The sequence below is a fragment of the Labeo rohita genome, chromosome 7, assembly GCF_022985175.1.
Source record: "Labeo rohita strain BAU-BD-2019 chromosome 7, IGBB_LRoh.1.0, whole genome shotgun sequence".
Lineage (NCBI taxonomy): Eukaryota > Metazoa > Chordata > Actinopteri > Cypriniformes > Cyprinidae > Labeo > Labeo rohita.
Window position 1 is genome coordinate 17889002 of NC_066875.1, and position 24205 is coordinate 17913206.

The following is a 24205-nucleotide window of genomic DNA, read 5'->3' on the forward strand; positions in this document are numbered from 1 at the left end:
TGAAATCTAATTTATTCTTATGATGGCAAAGCTGAATTTTCAGTCTTCAGAAAATCATTCTGATATTCCAATTTGGTGCTCAAGCAACATTTCTTATCATATATATATATAATATATAATCTTACTAATCCCTAACTTTTGAACAGCGGTGCATGTAGTGAATATGTTGTTTTTTCAACAGGTTTTGTGATAAATATGGAGCACAAAACCAGTCATAATGGTCAATTTTTGAAACTGAGATTTATGCATCATCTGAATGCTGAATAAATAAGCTTTCCATTGATGTATGGTTTGACAGAACAATATTTGGCCGAGATACAACTATTTGAAAATCTGGAATCTGAGGGTGCAATGTATATTAATAATCAAAAATAAAGGGTGTGTTCACACTTACGTTGGGTTTGATTAAAATGAACTCTGGTGCTACTGCTCTGTTAGTGTGGTTCATTTGGGTAAGTGTGAACGCTGCCATCCAAACCCTTGTGCGCACCAAACAAGCAGACTGAGATGGGTCTCTGTCTGCTTCCAAACGAACTCTGGTGCGGTTCCAATAAAATATGAATGCAACATGGACCAAATACTGACCAAGTAATGACAAGATGCGACGCTATGTGACATGATTTCAAAAAGGGAACAAGCAGTGCATCCAAAACAAAATGAGCAGACAGCAAACGTGGAACAAAAAGGAAGTAAAGTGCCTTTTATGAGCTTTTTGTGAGTTTGCAGGTTATAAAAATAAAATCATATAAAGGCAACGAGCACACTTAGTCCAGCGGACAGCATTAGGTGTATTAGACTTAAAGGAGAAGTCCACTTCCAGAACAACAATTTACAAATAATTTACCCCCTTGTCATCCACGATGTTCATGGCTTTCTTTCTTCAGTTGCAAAGAAATTATATTTTTTGAGGAAAACATTTCAGCATTTTCCCCCATATAATGGACTGATATGGTGCCCCGATTTTGAACTTCCAAAATGCAGTTTTAATGCGACTTCAAATGATCCGAAATGCAGTTGTAAACGATCCCAGCCAAGAAAGAAGCGTCTTATCTAGCGTAACGATCGGTTAGTTTAATAAAAATAATACAATTTATATACTTTTTAAATGTCAAGCGCTCGTCTTGTCTTACTCTGCCTTTGATCTTCTTTACATGTTCACTTCGCAAAGACTGGGTCGGTACTTCTGCAGTGATGTAGGATAATTTTTTAAATGATTTTTGAAGTTGAGGGAGAAAATACGGTCAGAGGTTTTTTTCGACATACCCTAACTGTCTTGAGTCAGAATACACAGAGTTCAAGGACTGCAAGGCAAGAGTAACATTTGAGAATAAAAAGTATTTAAATTGTATTTTTTTTTTTTAATGTAAATAACCGATCGTTCGACCCTTCTTCCTCAGCTGGGATCGTTTACAACCGCATTTGGGATCATTTGAAGCCGCATTTAACCTGCATTTTGGAAGTTCAAAATCGGGGCACCATATCAGTCCATTATATGTAGAAAAATGCAGAATGTTTTCCTCAAAAAACAATTTCTTTATGACTGAAGAAAGAAATACATGAACATTGTGGATGACAAGGGGGTGAGTACATTATATGTGATCTTTGTTTTGAAAGTGGACTTCTCCTTTAAAGAATATACATCATTTAACCCGACCAATCAGGTTGTGAACATATTATTATGCCTTTAGGTTCGGTATCTTTAGGTTCACTGTCAAATATGCCAGTGTGAATGCTAAGCGGACCAGGACCGAACGTATCATTTTCTTTTTTGGTCCGAACCAAATGAACCGAACTACAAGTGTAAACACACCCTAAGTTTTGACATATTTACAGTAGGAAACGTACAAAATTTCTTCATGGAACATGATCTTTACTTAATATCCTAATGATTTTTGGCCTAAAAAAAAAAAAAAAAAAATCAATAATTTTAACCAATACAATGTATTTGTTGGCTATTGCTACAAATACACCCGTTCTACTTTTTGGTGGTCCAGGGTCAGAAATGTACATGTTGAAATAACAGACACACTTGGTTAATAATAAAAATGTTTAACTAATCTTGCCTAATTAGTGTCAAACTCATGTTTGAAGGGAACCCCACCATTCTCTGGCCTACAATGTGCAACGCAGCATTGGACACGGATTCATCACCAGGCATAAAGGGTAAAGTTATGGGCATTTGTGCAAAAAAGCACTGCACTTTTTTTTCCGTGGAGGCACTGGCTTGGAAATTATGATGATTATATTGCAGTTCGAATGTTTGGGAAAAGACAAACACTTATGTTAATATCTCTTAGGTAACCCAAGTACTCAAACACACATATACACACCACACACAAACACAGTATTTCAGTACAGTTAAACAGTTTGATTGTGTTTATCTGATGCATGTGTGTGTGTGTATGCGAGGACACACTGTATAGAGGTGCAAACAGCTGTCTGCTGATCCCATCCCCAGCAATGTCACAACCACTAATTTCCATGCACCTAGAGCAAAGATATCTCATGCGTCTCCGTCTTATAATTCAAATCAGGCCGCCGGCAAAGCCATCGCCTGTAGAAGTGCGGAGAGGAAGGGCATTGAAAATAAACAAGACAATGTGGTGTGAGAGCCTCCGACATTTGACTGATTTCTGATAGGAAGTGACAGGAGATTGACATGAAATGAAATTCATACAGGGCACCCTGAACACACCACCGTGGAAAAGACAAACAAACAAATAGGAAGTGAGAGATCTTCACAATCTCCACTAGAGTTGAGCGCAAAATAAAAAAAAAAAAAAATCACAACCATGGCTGATTTTTTTTTTTCTTATTTTGATGAGGTGGATATGCTTTGCATGCATGAAAATCAATCTGAGCTTATGGTATGTCTGAAATGCATCAATGCTTCCTGCACCAACTGCGTTCACAGTCTGGAAAAACTTCAACCATTTGTTATTTGTCATGAATACTGCTAATATAATCATAACGTCAAGTAGGCTGTATGTGCTCTTTCATCTGTCTCTTCTAACAAACTGAATAAACAAAAACATTTCCTTTTTTGTTCTGCAGGAAAAAACAAAGATATTTTCTTTGCTGTGTTCTTTGAGTGGAACAGCTGTTCAAAATGCTTCTCAATAGTCAAAAAAAAGAGAGAAAAGCTTTTTTTTAATAATGTTACTAAGGAAATGGGGGAAAACAAAAACAAGAACTTTGTTATGAGTGGATTTCTTTCAACATGGGCACTCCTCAATTAACATAAAAACTGCTGTTTACTAAATAAAGTCATCAGCCCCTTCATCACTGTAAAATGTTTTAGTATTATTATAAAAAGAATGTAAAATTAACTAAAACAGTGAACATACAATATATGGCAAAATCCATTAAGTATAATAATATTTGACCCTGGACCACAAAACCAGTCTTAAGTCGCTGCGGTTTATTTGTAGCCATAGCCAAACACATTGTATGGGTCAAAATTATTGATTTTTCATTAGGAAATTAAGTAAAGATCATGTTCCATGAAGATATTTTGTAAAATTCCTACTGTCAATGTATGAAAACTTAATTTTTGATTAGTCATATACATTGTTAAGAACATTATTTGAAGAACTTTAAAGGCAGTTTTCTCAATATTTTGATTTTTTTGCACCCTCACATTCCTGATTTTTAAATAGTTGTATCTTGGCCAAATATTGTCCTATACATAAACCTAACTTTGTCCTAATTGTCCTAATAAACGATACATCAATGGAAAGCTTATTTATTCAGCTTTCATATGATGTATAAATCTCAGTTTTGAAAAAAATGACCCTTATGACACATATGTGTAATTTTATTGGAATATGACATTATAAATTATAGTGGTGAAAATACAGTACTATTCAAAAGTTTGGGGTCAGTTAGATTTCCTTTAAAAAAAAGAAATTAATATTTTTATTTACCAAGGACGCATCAAATAGATTACTGAAAGCAACTGTAAGGACATTTACATTCCTACAAAAATTGTATTTCAAATAAATGCTGTTATTTATTCACCACAAATGTATCACTGCTTCCACAAAAACATTGGGCAGCTCAACTATTTTAAACATTAATAACTTCATGCGCACAAAATCAGCATATTACAAAGATTTTTAAATGATAATGTGAAAGGCTGGAGTACAGGCTGCTGAAAATTCAGCTTTGTAATCACACTAATAAAACACTTTGACAATATTACTGTTTTTACTGTATTTATGATAAAATAATTCCAGACTGAGCATACAAGTTTTTTTTTTCAAAAACATTAAATGATCTTACAGACGCCAAACTTTTAAATTATAGTGTTCTACTGTAATCCCTATACTCCCTGCTTAAAGCATCATCACATTTGATTATATTTTATTTAAACAGTTGTTTCTTCTTATCAGTTATCAGTTGCATATGTTGAGCAAGAGCATCTATCAGAAAGCGTACAGATGAAGTGTGTTTCTAAATGATTTTTGGAGGAAATATACTTATCTCTCAATAGTGATATTACGTTAATATAGAGCCTGTAAGCAAATCAGATGCTAATGTTTCATTTTGCTGAGGACAGGTATCTCTGAACTGGACTAATGGAAATGCACCGTACTGCTGTGATCACATTAGCTGGTGTGTGTATGTGTGTGTGGGGCAAGTGTGTGTGGCAAGTGAGGTGAGGCGAGGCAAGACTGGTCTTACCCTGGAGGACTCATAGGACGGGCTGGACTGGCCACCTGAGGCCCATGATGCTTGGCTTGTCCTCTCATCCATACCTGTCCAAAACACAGATTCACAACTCCATCAAAACATGCCCGCTCAGGGGGGAGATTTTTGCAATCTTTTTAGGCTGTTTGTTTATTATAACTATAATAATGCAATAAAATTAACTAAATCAATTAAGTCTGCTGATCCATACGTCTGCTAGCAGAATTACATATAATTGGAAATGCATATATACTGGAAAATGGAGAGGGGAGAGTTAAAGGGATAGTTCACCCAAAAATGAAAATTTTGTCATTAATTACTCACCCTCATGTCATTCCAAATCCGTAAAACCTTTGTTCATCTTAGAAACACAAATTAAGATATTTTTGATATTTTTGACCCTGCATAGACAGCAACACAACTGATATGTTCAAGACCCAGAAAGCTAGTAAGGACACCAATAAAACAGTCCATGAGACATCAGTGGTTCAACCTTAATTTTATGAAGCTACGAGAATACTTCTTTTGTGCAAAGAAAACAAAAATAATGACTTTAATCAACTATTTCTTCTTTTCTGCGTCAGCCTTCGACGCACATTCACGAGAGTGTCTTTACTATCTTTCTCAAAAAGATAGGGTCAAAAAGCTCTTGGATTTCATCAAATATATCTTAATTTGTGTTCAAAGATGAAAAAAGGTCTTAGGGGTTTGGAACGACATAAGAGAGAGTAATTAATGACAGAATTTTCATTTTTGGGTCAACTATCCCTTTAATAAAGAAGCAACGAGAAACATAATAGATCAGTGTATTTTGAGAAAGAAAAACATGCCCTAAAAAAATTGTTATTTGCACTCCAAATGAATAAATGCTAACTATTTAATAATTCAACTATTTAATAAAAGAAACTAAAACAACAGTACTGCAAACTAAACAACAATGTCAGAATCAATCACTACACTACACTTCTATTGCAGCATTTTATTGTTAATTAAAAATAAAACTTATAAAATAAAATAAAATATCCATTTTAGAAAAAAAACTTGAAAATTAGAAACGCTGCCTTGGCAACTAACTGAAATAAATAGATCAAGTTGAAGTACTGCAATTAAAAATAACAATAAAATTGAAATAAAACAAATGAAAGCTACACAGAAATATAAAATAATAATAATAAAAATAAAAATTACAAAAGAACATAATAAAACTATTAACAATACAGTTAAACACCATAATAGTATATAGATCAGGCATATTCAGACATAATGACCACGGCAGCACCATTTTACTATATACATATATATATATATATACATATATATATATATATATATATATATATATTCTATACATAAATTATAAAATATAAAATATTTTTTATTTATTTATTTTTTTTTTTTTTTTTGAGCCAAACAGGCTTCATTTAAGTGCGTTGCCTCTCTCTAAAGTGCCATTAAGAGATGCGGGTGACACAGTAATTTTAAAAACAGAAGCAAAAAGAAGATGCAAAATAAATCAATACTTTTGCTAAAACACTGTTATAGTTATTTTTACCTATCATATGACAATACATTTTTTTCCATCCACATTTAGCATTATTAAGTCCATTTTCAAATAATCATACAATTGGTAAAATTGGTAAAATTATTTGTAGACTGCAGGAAAAAACAACATAAACATTGCAATGACTAGTTAACTTTGCTTTCTGCTCATGATGAGAACATTTTTATTGTTTATTTTAACCAAAACATAAAAACGGTCCACACTTCAAGAGGAAAACTCTGAACCCCCACAAAATATATTTTCTGTCACATCATGGCCTGCCATATGTATCTAATCACAAAAAATAATAACAGCTTGATATAGGGATGTCCCGATCCGATATTGATATCGGAAATAGGTCCGATATCAGCCCAAAAAAACTCTATCGGATTATATCGGACTGCGTTAAAAATCTCCGATATAAGCAGTCCGTTCCGCTCTAAACTCCGTTACAGCTATTCTATCCAGCAGCGTCCAGAGCCAGCGTGCAAAGCCCACGTGATCACAACACTGCTTGCTAGCGAAGTAGCAAAGAAAATGCGATGTCGGCCGTGTGGCAGTATTTTTCATTAAAGTCCGAAAAAGACAGTGTGGCTCAGTGCAACACTTGTCATGCACAAGTTTCCCGTGGTGGAACAGAACCGGGAAAGTTTAATACGTCCAACCTCATCGCGCATTTGAAGCAGCATCACAAAACTCTGCATGAGGACTTTCGCAAGACCACCGAGTTAAAGAAACAATCCTCTGGCAACTTCAAGCAACCAACGCTGCCTGAAACCCTCGCAAAGCGTGACAAATTCCCAAGAGATAGCAAAAAGGCATTAACCTTAACAGAAAAGATATGCCAGTTTATTGTGCTCGATGACCAGCCACTGTCGGTGGTGAGTAATATCGGGTTTAAACGCTTATTGAACACCTCGAGCCTCGCTACGTTATGCCCAGCCGCCACTACATTGTCGACAAAACCATACCCCAGATGCATAAAGAAGTTAAAGAGTGTATTGCTATGCATCTGGATAAAGCAAGTGCTGTTAGCTTCACCACTGACATCTGGAGCTCAGACCACTGTCCGCTATCTTTATTGAGTCTGACTGCGCACTGGATAGACGCTGACTTTACTTTGCAGAGAGCAGTTTTACATGCACGCGAGTTCAGAGGTTCACACACAGCTATATTTATATTTATTTTATATAGTTATATTTATTTTGTTTGCACTATTTTTTGTGGATAGTAAATGCAACGATCTCATTCTTTCGGGCAGTGTGTGTGAAATTGAAACTTTGGACACTCAACCTTTAGCAGTTGGTCAATTAACAATATTTTTTTTTTCTTATGTTCCTGCTCTCGGCTGTTCCTACCATTTGCTAACGGTAAAAAATAAATAACTGAAGTGACCTTTAATTAGTATTTTGCACTTTAAAAATTATATTTTTGTTTATTCAATTAAGATATTTTACAGGGTCTTAATATTTATTCTTTAATTCTTTTTTATATATTCTTATGTAAAAGGTTCACATTTATGCAACCAATAGTTAATAAATTGGTCGTTTTTTTCCATACTTACTGTTGCTGACTTTTGTTCTCAGTTTGATCTAGCCGTTCATACATTCCACACAACGAAATAGGTAAAAGTATTCATGATTTGTGCTGATTATGGTATCGGATTTGTATCGGTATCGGTTAGTACTGAAGGCTGCAATATCGGTATCGTATCGGAAGTTAAAACATTGTATCGGGACATCCCTAGCTTGATAAACATCTTATCTTTTAATATCCATATCTAACTGAGCTCAAATGGTGATTTTTTTTCTAATATACGTATTCCTTCCTCAACTGGGAAGAAAATATAGAGACAGGACCTCTTGAAACTTTAATTCAATACCCCTGATATAGATAAAGCTAAAATAACATGTCTTTTTTTTGGCTAATTTAATTACCGTTAAAATTAATAAATAATTCAGTTTGATGGGATTGTGTTCCCTCACAGTAAACTGAGACCGCAGTACATCTGACACAGTACTGATGACTGTATTTATGATATAGTCTGCAACAGTTTAAATCGAATTAATCACGTTGATCATAAAACACTAGAGAACGGTACACCTGGTGAAACATTAAATAGTCCCAGAGCAGCGTTCTCCTGTATTCTGCTGTATTTCAACGGAACAAAATGATCTCATATATTATTTAATTACGCATTCACTGACTGACAGTTCAAATGAATGTCTTTTCTAAAACGAAAACGAGGAAGGGGTCCGTGTTTCCCGTCGTCATTCTCAGCCTGACTTATGAAAAGGCTTCCAGGGCCGACGGCCGCCACTACAGGACACGTGAGGAGTGGAAATGTTGAGCTCATGGCGAGCGGTCATGTCCAGCACGGCTCTCTTGGCAGGAGTAAAGAAAGAGTGCAGCAGAGCTGTTAATCCGCTACACTTCCATTCAAAGGCTGCACTTTACAAGCCGGCCACGGCGCGTCATTTATTTTGCTTCGCATAAATCACTTTCAAAAATGCATCGCTCCCTTTCCCGCGCTCGTGCCGGTGCAACCGGGCCGCTCGGAGTTGTCAGTGATGTATGGCCGAAGCTCGTCAAAATAGCTGAGCGCTGAAAGTTTGATAAACCTCATATTTTACAATGCCTCTCGGTTCCAAAAGACAGCCACAGAAAACACAGAAACGAATAAATAAATAAAAACGTAAAGTTGACGCAATTGACTTGATTCAACATCTGGTACGTGATGAACAAAAACAATATCTGGCTTTGAAAATTACATTTCGCCAAGGCTGTTGGGTAAAGATATATGATTGCTGGCTTCTTCAGGCTGTTTGAGACAATATTGTTGCGCAGGTAACAACATTCCGTTCTTCAGTCTCATGTATGAGCTGCAAAATTGCAGAGGAAGAAAACATCAATATCTCTCCACGCTATTGATAATCCATGTTTGTCATTTCAACAATTCTTTCTTATCTGATTCCAGCCCATTATAACATGCAACATGGATCAAATGCGAGTAAACAATCAGGGAAAAATTATGGTGGTCTTTACACAAACGCTGAAAAAAAAAGCATTTCAAATAAATGTAGTGTTATTTTCATAATAATGTTGACAGTATGCAAAACTGTAAGTGATGCTTGTACTGCACAGCTGAGTGTGATATAAACTCAAATCACTATCAGCTGAAAATTTGCATACAGAGAACAAACCATTTACACAGACAGAAAGACAAGTTTAATTGCTGTTTACTGATCTATCAATCTTTTTATACTTCCATCCATCCATCCATCCCTTTTTAACCTATTTAACCTTTTTTCCATCAATCATCCATCTTTCTTTCCATTTCTTTCCTTCCATCCATCATTTACTTTTTGACTTCATTCCTTTTTTCTATCCTTTATTTCCTTCTATTCATTCATCTTTCTTTTCGTACATCCATCATTCTTATATCAACCCTTTTCCTATCCATCCATCCTCTCTTTATCAATCCACCCATTATGTCAACATTTTTTCCTTCTTACATTCATTCATCTTTTTCCTATTCATTCATCTTTTTTCATTTCTTCCATCCATCTGTAGTTTTTGCCATCAACCCTTGTTTCCATTTTCCTGTTTTATTATTTATTTCCATCCATTCATCTTTTTTTTACAACCATCTTTCTTATATCATCTTATATCTATCCTCTTTCTTACAGTCATCCATCTTTTTCCTATTCATTCATCCATATTCATTCATTCATTCATTCATTCATCTTTTTTCATTCCTTCTATCCATCTGTAATTTTTGCCATCATCCCTCGTTTCCATTTTCCTGTTTTATTATTTATTTCCATCCATTCATCTTTTTTTTACAACCATAGTTCTTATATCATCTTATATCTATTCTCTTTCTTACAGTCATCCATCTTTTTCCTATTCATTCATCCATATTGATTCATTCATTCATCTTTTTTCATTCCTTCTATCATGAATATTTTTGCTATCGTCCCTTTTCATTTTCCTCTTTTATTTCCTTCATTCCATCCATCCATCCATCCTTTTCCAATTCATTCATTCATCCATCCATATTCATTCATTCATCTTTCTTCTCTTTACTTCCATCCATAATTTATATTTTTACCATCATCCATTGTTTTCTTTTTCTTTTCCTTTATTTTTTCCATACATTCAGCTTTCTTTACATCCTTTGTTCTTATATCCCTTCTATCTATCCATCTATCCATCTATCTATCCAGCTATCTATCCTTCCATCCTTTCTTACTCATTATCAATCCATCCATCATTCCAACCTTTTTTCCTTTCTTTTGTTATCCATACATCATCCATGTTTCTTTTCATCTTTTTGTATCTTTATCTCTTTTCTTTCCTTCCATCCATCATTTATTTTTGCATCATCTACTGTTTTCCTTTTCTTATACTTTATTATTTTTTCCATACATTCATCTTTCTTTTTATACATCCATTGTTCTTAAAATATCCAACCTTTTTCCATCTATCCATCCTTTCTTTCTCTTTATCAATTCATCCATCATTCCAACCTACCTACCTATCTGCCTATCTATCTATTTATCCATTTATCATCTATCTATCATCATCTATTTAACCCTTATTCTAACCTTTTTTCCTTTCTCACATTCATCCAACTTTTTCCTATTCAATCATCCATCCATACATGCTTTTTATCATCATTCCTTATTTTTATCATACATCCATCTTTCTTTTTACTCATCCATCCTTATTTCTCTTTCGCTTTCATTTAGTCATCTTTCTTATTTGCTATTCATCAATCTATCCTCTTTTCAATTTATCCTTCCTTCTTTCCTTGCACTCACTTTTTTTTTTTCCTTCTTCCATATTACGTTTTTACATCCATCCTTTCATATGTCTATTATCCATCCTTTTTTCTTTCTTCCATCCTTCCACCCATTTTTCTTTTTTTTACATATAGCCAACCTTCCTTCTTTTTTCCATCCTTCTTTCTCTTTCTATCAATCCATCCAGCCAATATATCGTATACAACTTCTAAAATCACATGAAACTGAAAACAGGCACATAAATAGCTTCAAGTTAAAAAAGGCAAGACAGCAAGAGCAAGTTCCTCTTTTTCCCCAACTCAAGGTCTAACACACATAATCAGCGTGTGTGTGTGTATGTGTGTGTGTGTGGTCGGATCCGGTGCCAGAGACAGTGTACAGAGCAGAACTGTGTATGTGGCAGAGCAGGTCATTCAGCACAGGGGCCTTTTAAACTCAGTCTGTGTTTTTTTCTCTCCATAACACAACCCGTAAAACATTTGGACTATACTTCACTAAAATAGCATGTTTCTGGATAATGTCTGGTAATATGAAGGAAAATATAATTGACACAATATTGGGTAAACAGAGTCTCATTTCTGTGCACATGTTAAGACTTATAATCAGAGCACAAGAAAAAAATTAATAAATAAACAGGGGGGAAAAAAGCAAACATTGGATTATAAGGCAGATATGGGGCCGGGAGGTGTAATTCATTCAGTGTCGGAGCTGGAATGTGTAAAAGGGGAGACATGTGTTTAGTATTTGCAACAAAGGAAATGACCTCATAGGGAAGTTCCTCTCTGAGGACCATTGAGGAATTTTGTATATATTTACAACACTATCCATCAGTTTTATTCCTGCAAAAATGATCAAATCAGCACGTCTAATATAAATTTAATCTTCCTCATACGAAAAGCGCTGGGTATGACAAGCTAACTCTGACAGGTTTCATACAGAAAAGCAGAAAAAAGTTTGTGTGTGTGTGTGTGAAAGAGAGAGAGAGAGCGCAAGAGAGAAACGGCCTCCTCCTTTCTGTGGTTAGTTTGTTATGAGTCAGCTGCTCAATTTAACCATCTGCCAAATCACTGAGGACCGATGTCATGAGATGTTCTACGTCAAGGTCAGTGATTGAAAAAACTTGCCATTTCCCGAACGGCTAATTTACAACTGCTCTTTTACTTGAGCCAGTCTAGCGGTGCAGAGCTTCACCTGCCTCTATAGCTTCTCTTAACGGCCATTCATCACTTTTATACCAGTAGTCTGCCCTACAATCCATGTGTGAGAGGTTTATAAAACATACACTCTTCCCACTCGCCTAGTGTGAAACATTACCGCTGCAGAGCCAGCAGCCGATTCACAGCAGCTCACACAACCAATATGCTCATTTATTCACAATCCCTCCTCGCGCTGAACATACAGTACAATTTTCTTTGCACGATTTCCTGAAGGCCAATTTTCACTAAAGGCATTTAAACGTGTAAAAAAGTGAGCATGACATTAGTGACAGTAAAATACACTGACTATTTAAAGCTTTTACCCTTTTAGCTGATGCAGAACCCCTCTGTCCTGGGGAAAAAAAGTTATACCTATTTTGACAAGTTAGCTTATGGAAGCTGTATTGACAGTTCACCCAAAAATTAAACTTCTATCATCATTTATTTACCCTTGCGTTATTCCAAACATTAAAAAAAGTCCACACAACAAAAAAAGATTAGGATCAAAAACACTGAAGGGATAAATTACAGTCAAATTAGGGCTGCACAATTAATTGAATTTGTAATCGTGATTACAATTACAGACGCCACAATTATGTAATAGTTCAAAGGCACAATTACAAAAAAACATTCTAACATTCTAACATCTTAACATTCTGCTTTCTTAAGGTGTGTGGGTGTGTGTGTGAGAAAGTGTGTGTGTATTTTTCCTACAGGTTATCTTAAGGTTTTTTTTCATCATTGTTTTAATTTTTAAATTTGTAGAAAAAACTGTATATAAAATGTGGTATGCAGATGCGTCAAACAATGGTATAAAGCTGTTCGAAACATCATTCAATGTAAATTGTGATAACTGTAATTAATAATCACAATTACTATTTCAAGCGAATAATCGATAATCGTCAATTATGTTTTGCAGCCCTAAGTCAAATTGCAGCCGCAAGTCAAATTTTTTTTTTTTTTTTTTTACAAACACACACAAAAAAAAAATTAAATAAATAAAAAAAAATACATATTTGGGTGAAATATCCTTTTTACCAGCTTGATCTTACCTGTCTAGCAGGTCCAAACAGCCAAATCAACCATCTAGCTACAAACACGCACACACACACAACATAAATAAATAAAAAATTGCTGCTTTTTTACATTACTTTTTAAAAATGAGCTGAAGTAGAACAAATTTTCAACAAATTATTTAATAATTTAATAATTTTAAAAACATTATATTTTGTAAAACTTTATGGTGACTTTTTTTTTGTGTTGGGACTACATAAATAACGTTTGTTGACATAACTTACTGGGCCGCAGATCTGTGGTTCCCAGCATGCTTTGCATGGGACTACATTAAAATGTAGAAATGCAGAAATTAAGTGTAATGTTATATGTTTTTCTGTAAAAAGAGAATTTTTTTTTTGCTTAATGTTCAGTTATGATGACAATTTACAAGAGTTTCTGTTATGTTTTTGAGATTTGTGGTTATCATTGTTCTGAAGAGTAAAACTTGTGCATAGGCTACAGACGACCATAATGTGTGTCAAAGAGCAATAACTGTGCGAATGCCAAAACCGCAAAGAAAGTCAAAGCGCCTTTTACAAAAAAAAAAGGTAACAACTATTATAATTCTGAAAATGAGATGTTTTTGATGTTTGATGAGTACACAGATGGAGAACTAACCACACGTGATATTTCCAGCGTGATTATTATTATAATTTTTTTAAGAACATATAAATATATAAAATATATATAATATATATATACATACATGCCGCCGCACCGCCTGGCAGTGTTCAGTGCGCAGGTTTCATTCTCCTCTAGTCGCCGTCACTGCGTGGTGTGACGCTCACTATTCCGCTCTATGAATGTGCGTTCCGCTCATGTACCTCTCACTCATGCTCACCGGAAAAGTAAAGTCTCCTTAAATAACACACCGATAAGAAACTTCTATATAGTATACTTTTTCCTGTTTGAGGTAGCACAACTGTGATGTAACATGCCGTAGTACAGCTGTACTGGGCTATTTAATATTTTTTTTATATTTAATGTCTAATTTAATTGTTATTTTCCGTAAAAGTGTGGCTATTTTATTGGCTTGTTGTTGCTTTCTTAGTATTATTAAACTTAATGAATTAAATTTAAAAAAATCTTATGAAATTCTTTATATTATTTAATAAAATAGTAAATAATTATTTAAAAGCATTTTCGGTTTCTGTTTTTGGCTAAGTGCATCCAGAATTTTCGGTTTCGGTTTCGTCCCAGAATTTCCATTTTGGTGCAATCCCTATTATTTTGCTAGATAAGACCCTTATTTCTCAGCTGGGATTGTGTAGAACCCTTTAAAGCTGCATTGAAACTGCAATTTAGACCTTCAACCCGCTGATCCCCATTGAAGGCCACTATATGGAGAAAAATCCTGGAATGCTTTTCTTAAAAAACGTTAAAGGAGAAGTCCACTTCCAGAACAAAAATTTACAGATAATGTACTCACCCCCTTGTCATCCAAGATGTTCATGTCTTTCTTTCTTCAGTCATAAAGAAATTATGTTTTTTTGAGGGAAACATTTCAGGATTTTTGTCCATATAATGGACTGATATGGTGCCCCGATTTTGAACTTCCAAAATGCAGTTTAAATGCGGCTTCAAACGATCCCAAATGCAGTTGTAGACGATCCTAGCCGAGAAAGAAGGACCTTATCTAGCGAAACAATCTGATAGTTCAAACTCGGGGCACCATAGACGTCCACTATATGGAAAAAAATCCTGAAACATTTTCTTCAAAAAACTATTTCTTTATGACTGAAGAAAGAAAAACATGAACATCTTGGATGACAAGGGGTGAGTACATCATCTGTCAATTTTTGTTCTGGTAGTGGACTTCTCCTTTAATTTCTTTGCGACTGAAAACAGCAAGACAAACACCTTGAATCACATGGGGGTGAGTAAATTATCAGTACATGTTTATTCTATTAAAGGCGCACTACTTTTTTTGTTCAAAATGTACAAAATCTAAATAATGAGAGAGTACATAATGAATTTACTTACAAACCGTGTTTCTGTTTTTTCCTGAATCACAATAATATGCCTATAATAAGTGTTGATATTCTGACTAGCAAGATGACAATCGCTGTGGAGTGGCCTAGTACCTAGTACCTACTAGAGCACCAAATGTTACATAGTGTGTCTTTAGGTTGGTTCAACAAAACACTGTTTAAATGAACTTGTTTCACTTTTGTTGTATTGACCTAAACAAACTTCTTTAGGTTCACTGAGCAACTTTTTTAATGGTAGAATCTTCTAGAAGCCACCATGAGATCCAGTTTCAACTGGATTTTACAGCAGGGTATGCACTAATTGCACAACTATAATCAAACTCCAAGTACGCCTCTGATAGAGCCTCAGCTCGCATCGCCAGCTATACATGTATCATATAGCTCATCTTTATAATTATTTCTGAGGCGTAATTTTTTATGCTTAATTATGAAAATTAGCTCCAAAATAAATGCAAATTATGCACGCATAGGCTTCCCGACCTAACTGCTGTGGATTCTGCGCTCGAGCACGATGCCAAAGAGCATTCATTTACATGCAGCTCCCGTCCAGAGAAGGATTTAAATATGGATTTAACTTGGCACAGGCTCTGCCTTGTGAGCAAATCTTTGTCTTTCCTGTTTTAGCGTCTGGCAACCGTGAGAGATTCTTCTTTAACATTGTTTTACTTCTGCATTTCCAGACTAATCAAGACTTTTCCTCTAATTTGCTTTCATGGAATTACCGGGGATTTTAAAGGTGTCTTTGTCCTGCGTGTCAGCTTTAATGAGGAAAAAAAAGCATGACGAAAACCTTCAGTAATGCATGGCGGCATTAATAACAAAAAGACTAGCCGACTGAGCGCTTTTGCACTGGGGCAAAAAGGCATAGTGGTTTTACAGTTGGGAAAAGGAGTGCTGCTATTTCCAGTAGGCTAAAGTTACACAGACATGAACAGGGACTTTAAAACCAAACAGAGACTAAACACCAAAAATATTTGAGAAGTTTCGCATTATAATCTTACACATTTGCATCCGTTACTACATGTATGTATGTATATAAAATGGGCCAATAATTATTATTATTACTAATAACAAATGAGAGTGTAACACATAAATATTCATGATATAAAAAAATGCAATTTTGCTAAAATATATATACAAAAAATAACAATAGAACATACTATACTGAAAAAAATCTGGTGCAGAAATTGCTAGTAAATTTCACAATTAATAAAAAAAAGAAAAAATGGCATGTAACATTCAATTAAATGTGAAATTTGAAAGCCTGAAATAGTATTTTCTTGTAAAACATACTCCTATAATTTCATTATTCCAAGAATTTTATTACCTTTAATGAGCCATTAGAGTTGTCACATTTTATTCTGCCATTTTATTCATTTTATTCTGCCAAAAATATCAATATTTTATTTTTTAAAAATTACATTTTAATAGCATGCTCACAGAAAAGTCACTGTGAATGACTTTTTTTATGCATTTCAGAAATTAACGTATGCAGACAAAAAAAATAAAAATCATTAATCCACATGTACATCATTATTTTTGCTCCGTTAGTGGATGCCGTGTTTAACATGTCCTTCATGTAAACAGCATCTACACAAAATGTGCTAAACATAGCGAATAACATGCAAATCACCACCAACTGATGAACACACCTAACAGTAAACTGAACTGATTGCCCATCAAATCAAATGCAGCACACGTGAACGCAACCTTGACTAAGAGGCAAATATTTCTTTTGGCACAGTCTGGCTCTCTTCTGGAGTTTAATTGTCGAACAGGTGTCCACACCCCTCCACAACAGACGCACAGTGAGGGGGGCAGAAACAAGGGCAATGTACCAATTGTTCCTGAAGCAAGTGGCTCACTTATGTGCTCTGGCAACGCGGTGGCTGGAAAAAAAAGAAACGCATTCATTACTTCAATTGACCGTTGCCTGCCACTGCTGCGAAAACAAGCGCCCCAGACGTGACATCACAAAGCCCAAGGTCTGAGTCGTTCGGTGGAATCTGCTTCTTGCCAAATTGCCACGGAAACCAAACATTCCACTCATGGGCCAGACGGCCGCTGCATCGGGGTTCAACGGCGAAGCTGCGATCAATACAGAGCCGTGGGGAGGAAGCGCAGAGCGGATAAATGATGTGAGAGCAGGCTGCTGGAGAGGTAGCGCTTCCCTCTCTGGCCTCATCAAGAGAGGCGATGAAATTGCAAGACTGAGTCATGCTCTGGAGAGAGAGATGACCGCTCAGCTCTCATTAGAGAGACTGATGCCATACACCAGAACTACACTTACTCATCTTAAGTAACATGATAAGACAGATGGGTGCCACAGCTAAAGGAGGAGGCTTGAAAATCATTTGGAAAAAAACAAAACAATTATACAACTTCAAAGCTTGATAGAGCTCCAAAACCACAATATGAAAAATTACATGGGTGTAGATTTGGCTGCGAAAGGAAGGGATAAATATCCACCGTCTGATTTATATTGTGGAAATTCACCTAGACAACCTTTGGATCAGAGATCTGGCACCTGGTTACATCAGAGGTCCCTTCTGAAATAAATACAGCACAGAATCAACTGCATGCTGCTTTAAATGTAATCATTTAGGAGTAAAACAAAAGGGAGAAGGGGGAACATAGTAATTTCTTTCATCAGAGGCTTTTAAATCACATTTCGGCTGAATTAACAATTGGAAATTTGGGAATATTAATCAAATAATACAAGGGAAAAAAAAGAGAAAACACTCTTGGTCAAACTACAACAGCCGTGAATCAGTATTAATGCATCATACAGTATCTAACAAACAGAGAAGACTTGGAAGCAACTGAGAATTTCATGTAACTGTAATCTTTTACCAGGTTTAATAAATTAAGTGTAATTTATTAACATGCCCATGATGTGATTATCGCCGTGAGCAACTCCTACAAAGTGTGAGAAAATGACCTGAGTTTCTACGGGACAGGTTTGTACGAAGCTATCTAGCCGGCTGTTTATAATAGAATAGTTTTGTGTTTTGCTTCTATTACATTACATTATTACATTTTTATACTCCCTATAGTACTGTACTGTTAGAAGTATTTTATTTATTTCAATTTTATGTATTTTAAATCACATTTTTAATTTTTTAAAATATATCCACAGACCCCATCAACATTTTCAGATATACAAACATATATATGACTCAAACTGCAAAAAAACAGGGTAGCTGTATTTTGAAAAATTAATAATCCCACCAAGATGAACGGTTATGGGTTACTTGGTAATTCAGTTGCCAAATTGATTTCCAAAGTTATAATTTTTCTGTTGTGTAGAGGTGAAGGCAGCATCAAATGCAACAAAGTCAAGTTAGTTAGTTAGTTAAAAATATACTAATATGATATAATAAATTAACTGAGCACAATAATTATTGATCCTATTTACTTTTAGTTTTCAATTTAATTCTTTTTCCTCAAATAAAACACCAGATTGCACCTGCAGTCGCTGTGTTTCACAGCCCTACATTACTGAAACAACTGGGGAGGAAAACTGGTCCTACTTTATATTAGGCGGCCTTTACAACTATGCACTAGGGCCGTGCCAAAAAATCTAATGCGATTATAGTGTGCATCTCCTCAGTAATGCCAGTTCTGTGATTAGTCATAAATCTCCATCACGCGCTGTCAGATGGAGCGGCATTTACTACACAGAGCCGTAGTTCACTGACAAGCTACGCAATATCGAGTTCAAAATCGGATACGTATCGCCTCCGATTTACGCATGATAATCGTACCTCAATGGATCGTCACGAGCCACAGGGTTTAATTTGGTTTTGTCTGTGTATGTTTTTTTGAATCTCAAAGCCGTGGATCCCATTGACTGCAATTATATGACTGACAGACTGATACATATCGCCTCCGATTTACACATGATAATCGCATCCAATTTTTTGCACAGCCCCACTATGCTCTTACATCAAAAAAAGTACAGTGTACTTATTGTGTTCATAACTCAATTTAACTCAACAACAGTGAGTTTATCAATTCTCAGGGAAAAAAAAGCTAGAGCTGAGAGGAAAAGAAAGAATGACGAGTTGGAATTGTGAGATATAATCTCAGAATTGTGAGAATAAAGTCATAACTTTGAAATCTAAACTTTTTTATTATTTTATTCCATGGCTCCATAGACTGCTACTTGTAAACTATCATTTTCTGCAACCAGATAAGTTCTACCCACAAAAAAAACATCATCACTGTCTGCAAACACTGAATTGGTCTATAATTTTAAAATATCCTCACCAGCGGATATAAAAACCAAACCTACACTGTTGCATTTGAGGATATATTGCAGTTTGACAACATAAGAGAAATGCTGGTTGTGTAGAGGCAGTATGAAGCGCAGCGGTAGTGACAAGGGACTTTGTCATGGCTGGAGAAGCGTCTTCATTAGACCGGCCTTCTCGATTCCAACTGCAGCGAGTCACATCACGCTGTCTGTCACACACGGAGAACACTGAAGAATCACACCAACACAACAGCTCCTGTGCACACAACAACATGTCACTAAATCTCACACACACACACACACACACACACTTCTGACACATACACGGCGTAGAGATTAAATGACTGCGAGGAGATAGAGAGAGATCAACATGAGAATGGGTCACGACAGCTTGAAATTAAAATTTAAAACAATGTGAAAGCGGGAGGAGGGCTGTAAAAGTGCCAGGCCTCGTTTTCCTACATGCAAACAAGGAGCAGTTTTGAGATTTTCAACAATCTGGTTATACGCATGAAGGAGAGACTATTTGACTCTCAAAACAGCCCCACCCCATTTAAAAGGGTGGTTCTCTAGATGTCCTGCCTACCTACAAGGGGTTTCCTCACTTCATCAACATTTCATATATTTCCACTTTACAACAGTGCTAATCTTAAAGGGATAATTCACCTAAAAAGATTTTGAAATTTGATGTTTATCTGCTTACCCCCAGGGCGTCCAAGATGTAGGTGACTTTGTTTCTTCAGTAGAACACAAACAAAGATTTTTAACTCAAACCATCAGTCATATCGTGGCAGTCAACAGGATCCGTGGCTTTGAGAGTCAAAAAAACATACACAGACACCAAATTAAACCCTGTAGCTCGTGACGATACATGGTGTTAAGACACGAAACAATCGGTGCAAGAAACTAAACAGTATTTAGCATTTTTTTACCTCTGTCCAACTGTCCTGAGCGCGTTTGCAACAGCCTGCGCGACACGTATACACGTGTGCCAGAGCACGTTAACGCGCCACGCGCTGGCTGTTGCGAACGTGCTCAGGATAGTTGGACATTGCAGTGGATCAGAGGTAAAAAATGATAAATACTTTTCAGTTTCTTGCACAGACCGATTGTTGTGTGTCTTAACACCTCAACGTATCATCACGAGCCACAGGGTTTAATTTGATTTTGTCTGTGTATGTTTTTTTGACTCTCAAAGCCGTGGATCCCATTGATTGCAATTATTTGACTGACAGACTACAACGGTTTGAGTTAAAAATCTTTGTTTGTGTTCTACTGAAGAAACAAAGTCACCTACATCTTGGACGCTCTAGGGGTAAACAGATTTTCATTTTTGGATGAACTATCCCATTAAAGGGATAGTTCAAACAAAAATGCAAAGTCTGTCATTAATTACTCACCCTCATGTCGTTCTGAACCCGTAAGACCTTTGTTCATATTTGGAACACAAATTAAGATATTTTTGATTAAATCCGAGAGCTTTTTGACCCTGCATAGACAGCAATGCAACTACCTCGTTCAAGGCCCAGAAAGGTAGTGAGGACATTGATAAAATAGTTCATGTGACATCAGTGGTTCAGTTGTAGTTTTAGGAAGCTATGAGAATAGCCGACAGCTTATCAGAACTCTTGGCTCGAGTCCGACCCGAGCCTGTCTTTTTTCCCCCCCTTCTCCCAAAACAGCTTATACTAATGTTTTAGCTATTAAAATAGTTGTTTTGTATGTAATGGCAAAGTGATTATATTTCGTTTCGTTTTTTTAAGTTCATTTAGAAAAACGTTTGGAGCACTTTTTGTTCATTAAATAAATCTCTATGTTGTTTAAAGTAACGACCAAGCGGCCAGCGGAAGACTGGTCACAGTCTGTTTGATCAATTTTGGCTTCTCATATTAGCACGCGATCACTTGCATTTTTTTCTCATAAAGGTAGAGTAATACATCATTCGGAACTGTAAAGGGTCTTCTTTTATGTGTAAAAAGTTAAAGCGAAAGTGAAGTCTCACCACCAGCGCAATTTTTTTTTCATCACCATAATTGGTAGATGTCTAAAATATAAAAATAAGGAGCAGCCTAAAACAGGCCAGAGGCCCGGCCTTCGTCTGAGCTATGACGTGAAAATTGGCTCGAAGCCCAGCCCTAGAGGTGTAAAAAAAAAGTCAGGGCCTGTCGGACTCGGGCTGAAATGCAGGGCTCTAATTCAACAATTTCTTCTCTTCCCTGTCAGTCTTAGCTGCACGTTCACAAGAATATCACGACGTATGCGTGTGGTGCATCGCCTTGAATTTGTCAGTTGCATTGCTATCAATGGAGGGCCAGAAAAGCTCTTGGATTTCTTTAAAAATATCTTAATTTGTGTTACAAAGACGGGCAAATGGTCTTACAGGTTTGAAACGACATGAGGGTGAGTAATTAATGTCAGATGTTGATTGGCCAAAAAGTTATATTGCAATGCTGTTCATTTGAACAAAATGATGTTACTATTTACTCATCTGAAACACTCAGTGAAGAAAAACTGTAGAAAAACATGAGGCTGAGCAAATGAAAGTGAATTTTCAATTCTGGGGTGAACCATCTTTTTAATAACAGACTAAAGCTGATGTCTTACAATATTGTGGTGTCCTTTTAACACTTACACACTTTAAGATCTAGACTGGATAAAAGCAGCAAAGGAACTCGTATGAAGCAAATTACACCCCAGTTACTCATTTGCTCCAAAATGCCAATTACCGATTTGGACTGACTCATTTGTGGCCTACATTAGTTTGCATATTCCCAGTCACATACACCGAGTGCCGACAACCAGCACTTATTCTGGCATGCCCTTCAGCCCAGATAGCACACGATATCTGAGATCTTGCCAAACAGAGAAAGGCTACGGAAAATGATCACCAGCCAGATATTTAAGGAGCACTTGATCCCTTTTTGTCTAAAGAATCCTAGACATTAAAAGGGGCTGTGAGGGCCAATCTAGATGTGAATGAAAGAATATATACATATATATATATATATATATATATATATATATATATATATATATAAAATGCTTTTTTAGTGTTGTGCTAGCCACTCCATCTGTCGGTGCTGGGCTACCTCATTTACCCAGCATGCCCACTGAGCACGCTTCACTCCGCCCCTCAAATTCCTATCAATAAAGAGTGCTACAGCTCATAATGCAGTGCCTTTGAAAAAAGGCAGGGGTTTAAATGTTCCTTTACCTATCTCTCCCTTCCCCCTCCGTTCCATCCAGCAGAGGGGCCGTTAAGGGGTCCGGGCAGCACGGTTGTGCTGGATTTGTCTGGCCATGCCCAGTTCAGATGCATTAATCCAAACTCTCATTCTCTGCAATTTCCACACTTCCTTCCTGTGCTGCGCCCCGCACCATATGTTCCCAATCGCTAACGGAGGAAAGGTGCTTCTTCCTCCAACCTTGAGCCTCATCCGAGGAACTAAGGCACACAAGCCAAATAGATGAGAAATTTATCTTCCTCATAAAAAAGGGCCAGACTGCTGTGGGGCTTGCGGAGTAAATCCAAGAGATTTCCCTTCCTCTAACACATAATTAAATTGAGTTGTGTTAGAGCGCACATTAAACTGCATATCTCTCCCACTTCCTCTCCTCGCGTTTCATGGGACAATGTGTGGCGTTAACTCAACTGAACTGTCTGCTCAAAGGAGCCTGATAGCAAATCAAAACTAGGATGCTTCAGCCCAGGCCTGGGCGGTAAGATGTTTCAGAAATCTGTCGATCAGTTGAGATTTGTAGTTGACTGATATATTTTTTTTTGTTCACTATTTAGAGAACATGATGGCCAGTGGTCATCAAGTTTTTGCACAACATTTACTCAATCTACTTAAAATATTTGAAAAAGTGTAATATGAGGCAGTTGCTGCTTAATATTTTTCTGATAACCATCACATTTTTTTTCTTTGATGAACAAAGTTCAAAAGAACAGCATTTATTTGAAATAGAATGTTTTTTGTAAATTACTGACCTCAAACTTGTCAACGGCATATAAAAAAAATTACTCACACCATAATATAGCACTTAAAAAGGAAGTGAGAAAGGGAGAAAGATAGAGTACTGTATGTAAAGCGCTATTTTATCAGACGAGACGTGCCTATGATTACTGCTGATTCTCAAGCATGCGCTAGATGCATCTAACACGCTGTGCACAAAAGGATTACGCTGTCACACCCCCGGGTGCTTGCAATCAAGGCGGTGTTTATTGCATCAGGAAGATTTATTTTTATTGAGCTGCTCATTAGCAGGGTTTAATCAGAGCCCTATCTTATGACTGTTCTAACACTGATATCGCATCGCTCATCAGCTGGGCCCGAGAAAAAGCAAACAAACTCGATCCCTTCCCCTCGGCAACTCTCAGCCTCTTCTCCATCACATACGAGGACGACACTGTGAATATGAATGAATCATGTAGAGATATGCAATGGCACGTGAATATCACTAGCAAACATGCAGCAAATGCAGGCATGTGCTCAGAAACCTAAAGGAAGCAGTTTCTGAGAGAATAAATTTCCAGCTGAAATTAACAATACTTTTAACCAACCCAGGCTCTTGAAAATACATGCCTCTATATAAATTTCTGCAACACCTTACTGCACATTTCAGGGCAGTTTCAAAAGTGAAATGTCCACAGAGTGGTGCTA

At 36.3% G+C, this 24205-nt stretch overlaps 1 protein-coding gene across 8 annotated transcripts in view; it reads right to left on the reverse strand.

The window, feature by feature from the left end:
* Positions 1-24205, reverse strand: part of tcf12 (transcription factor 12) — a 146514-nt gene that overhangs the window by 103349 nt on the left and 18960 nt on the right. For all 8 annotated transcript variants that reach the window (XM_051115187.1, XM_051115185.1, XM_051115192.1 and 5 more), the window contains exon 4: positions 4687-4760. In XM_051115187.1, the coding sequence (XP_050971144.1) occupies positions 4687-4760 (74 nt within the window). The remainder of the gene's footprint in view (positions 1-4686; positions 4761-24205) is intronic.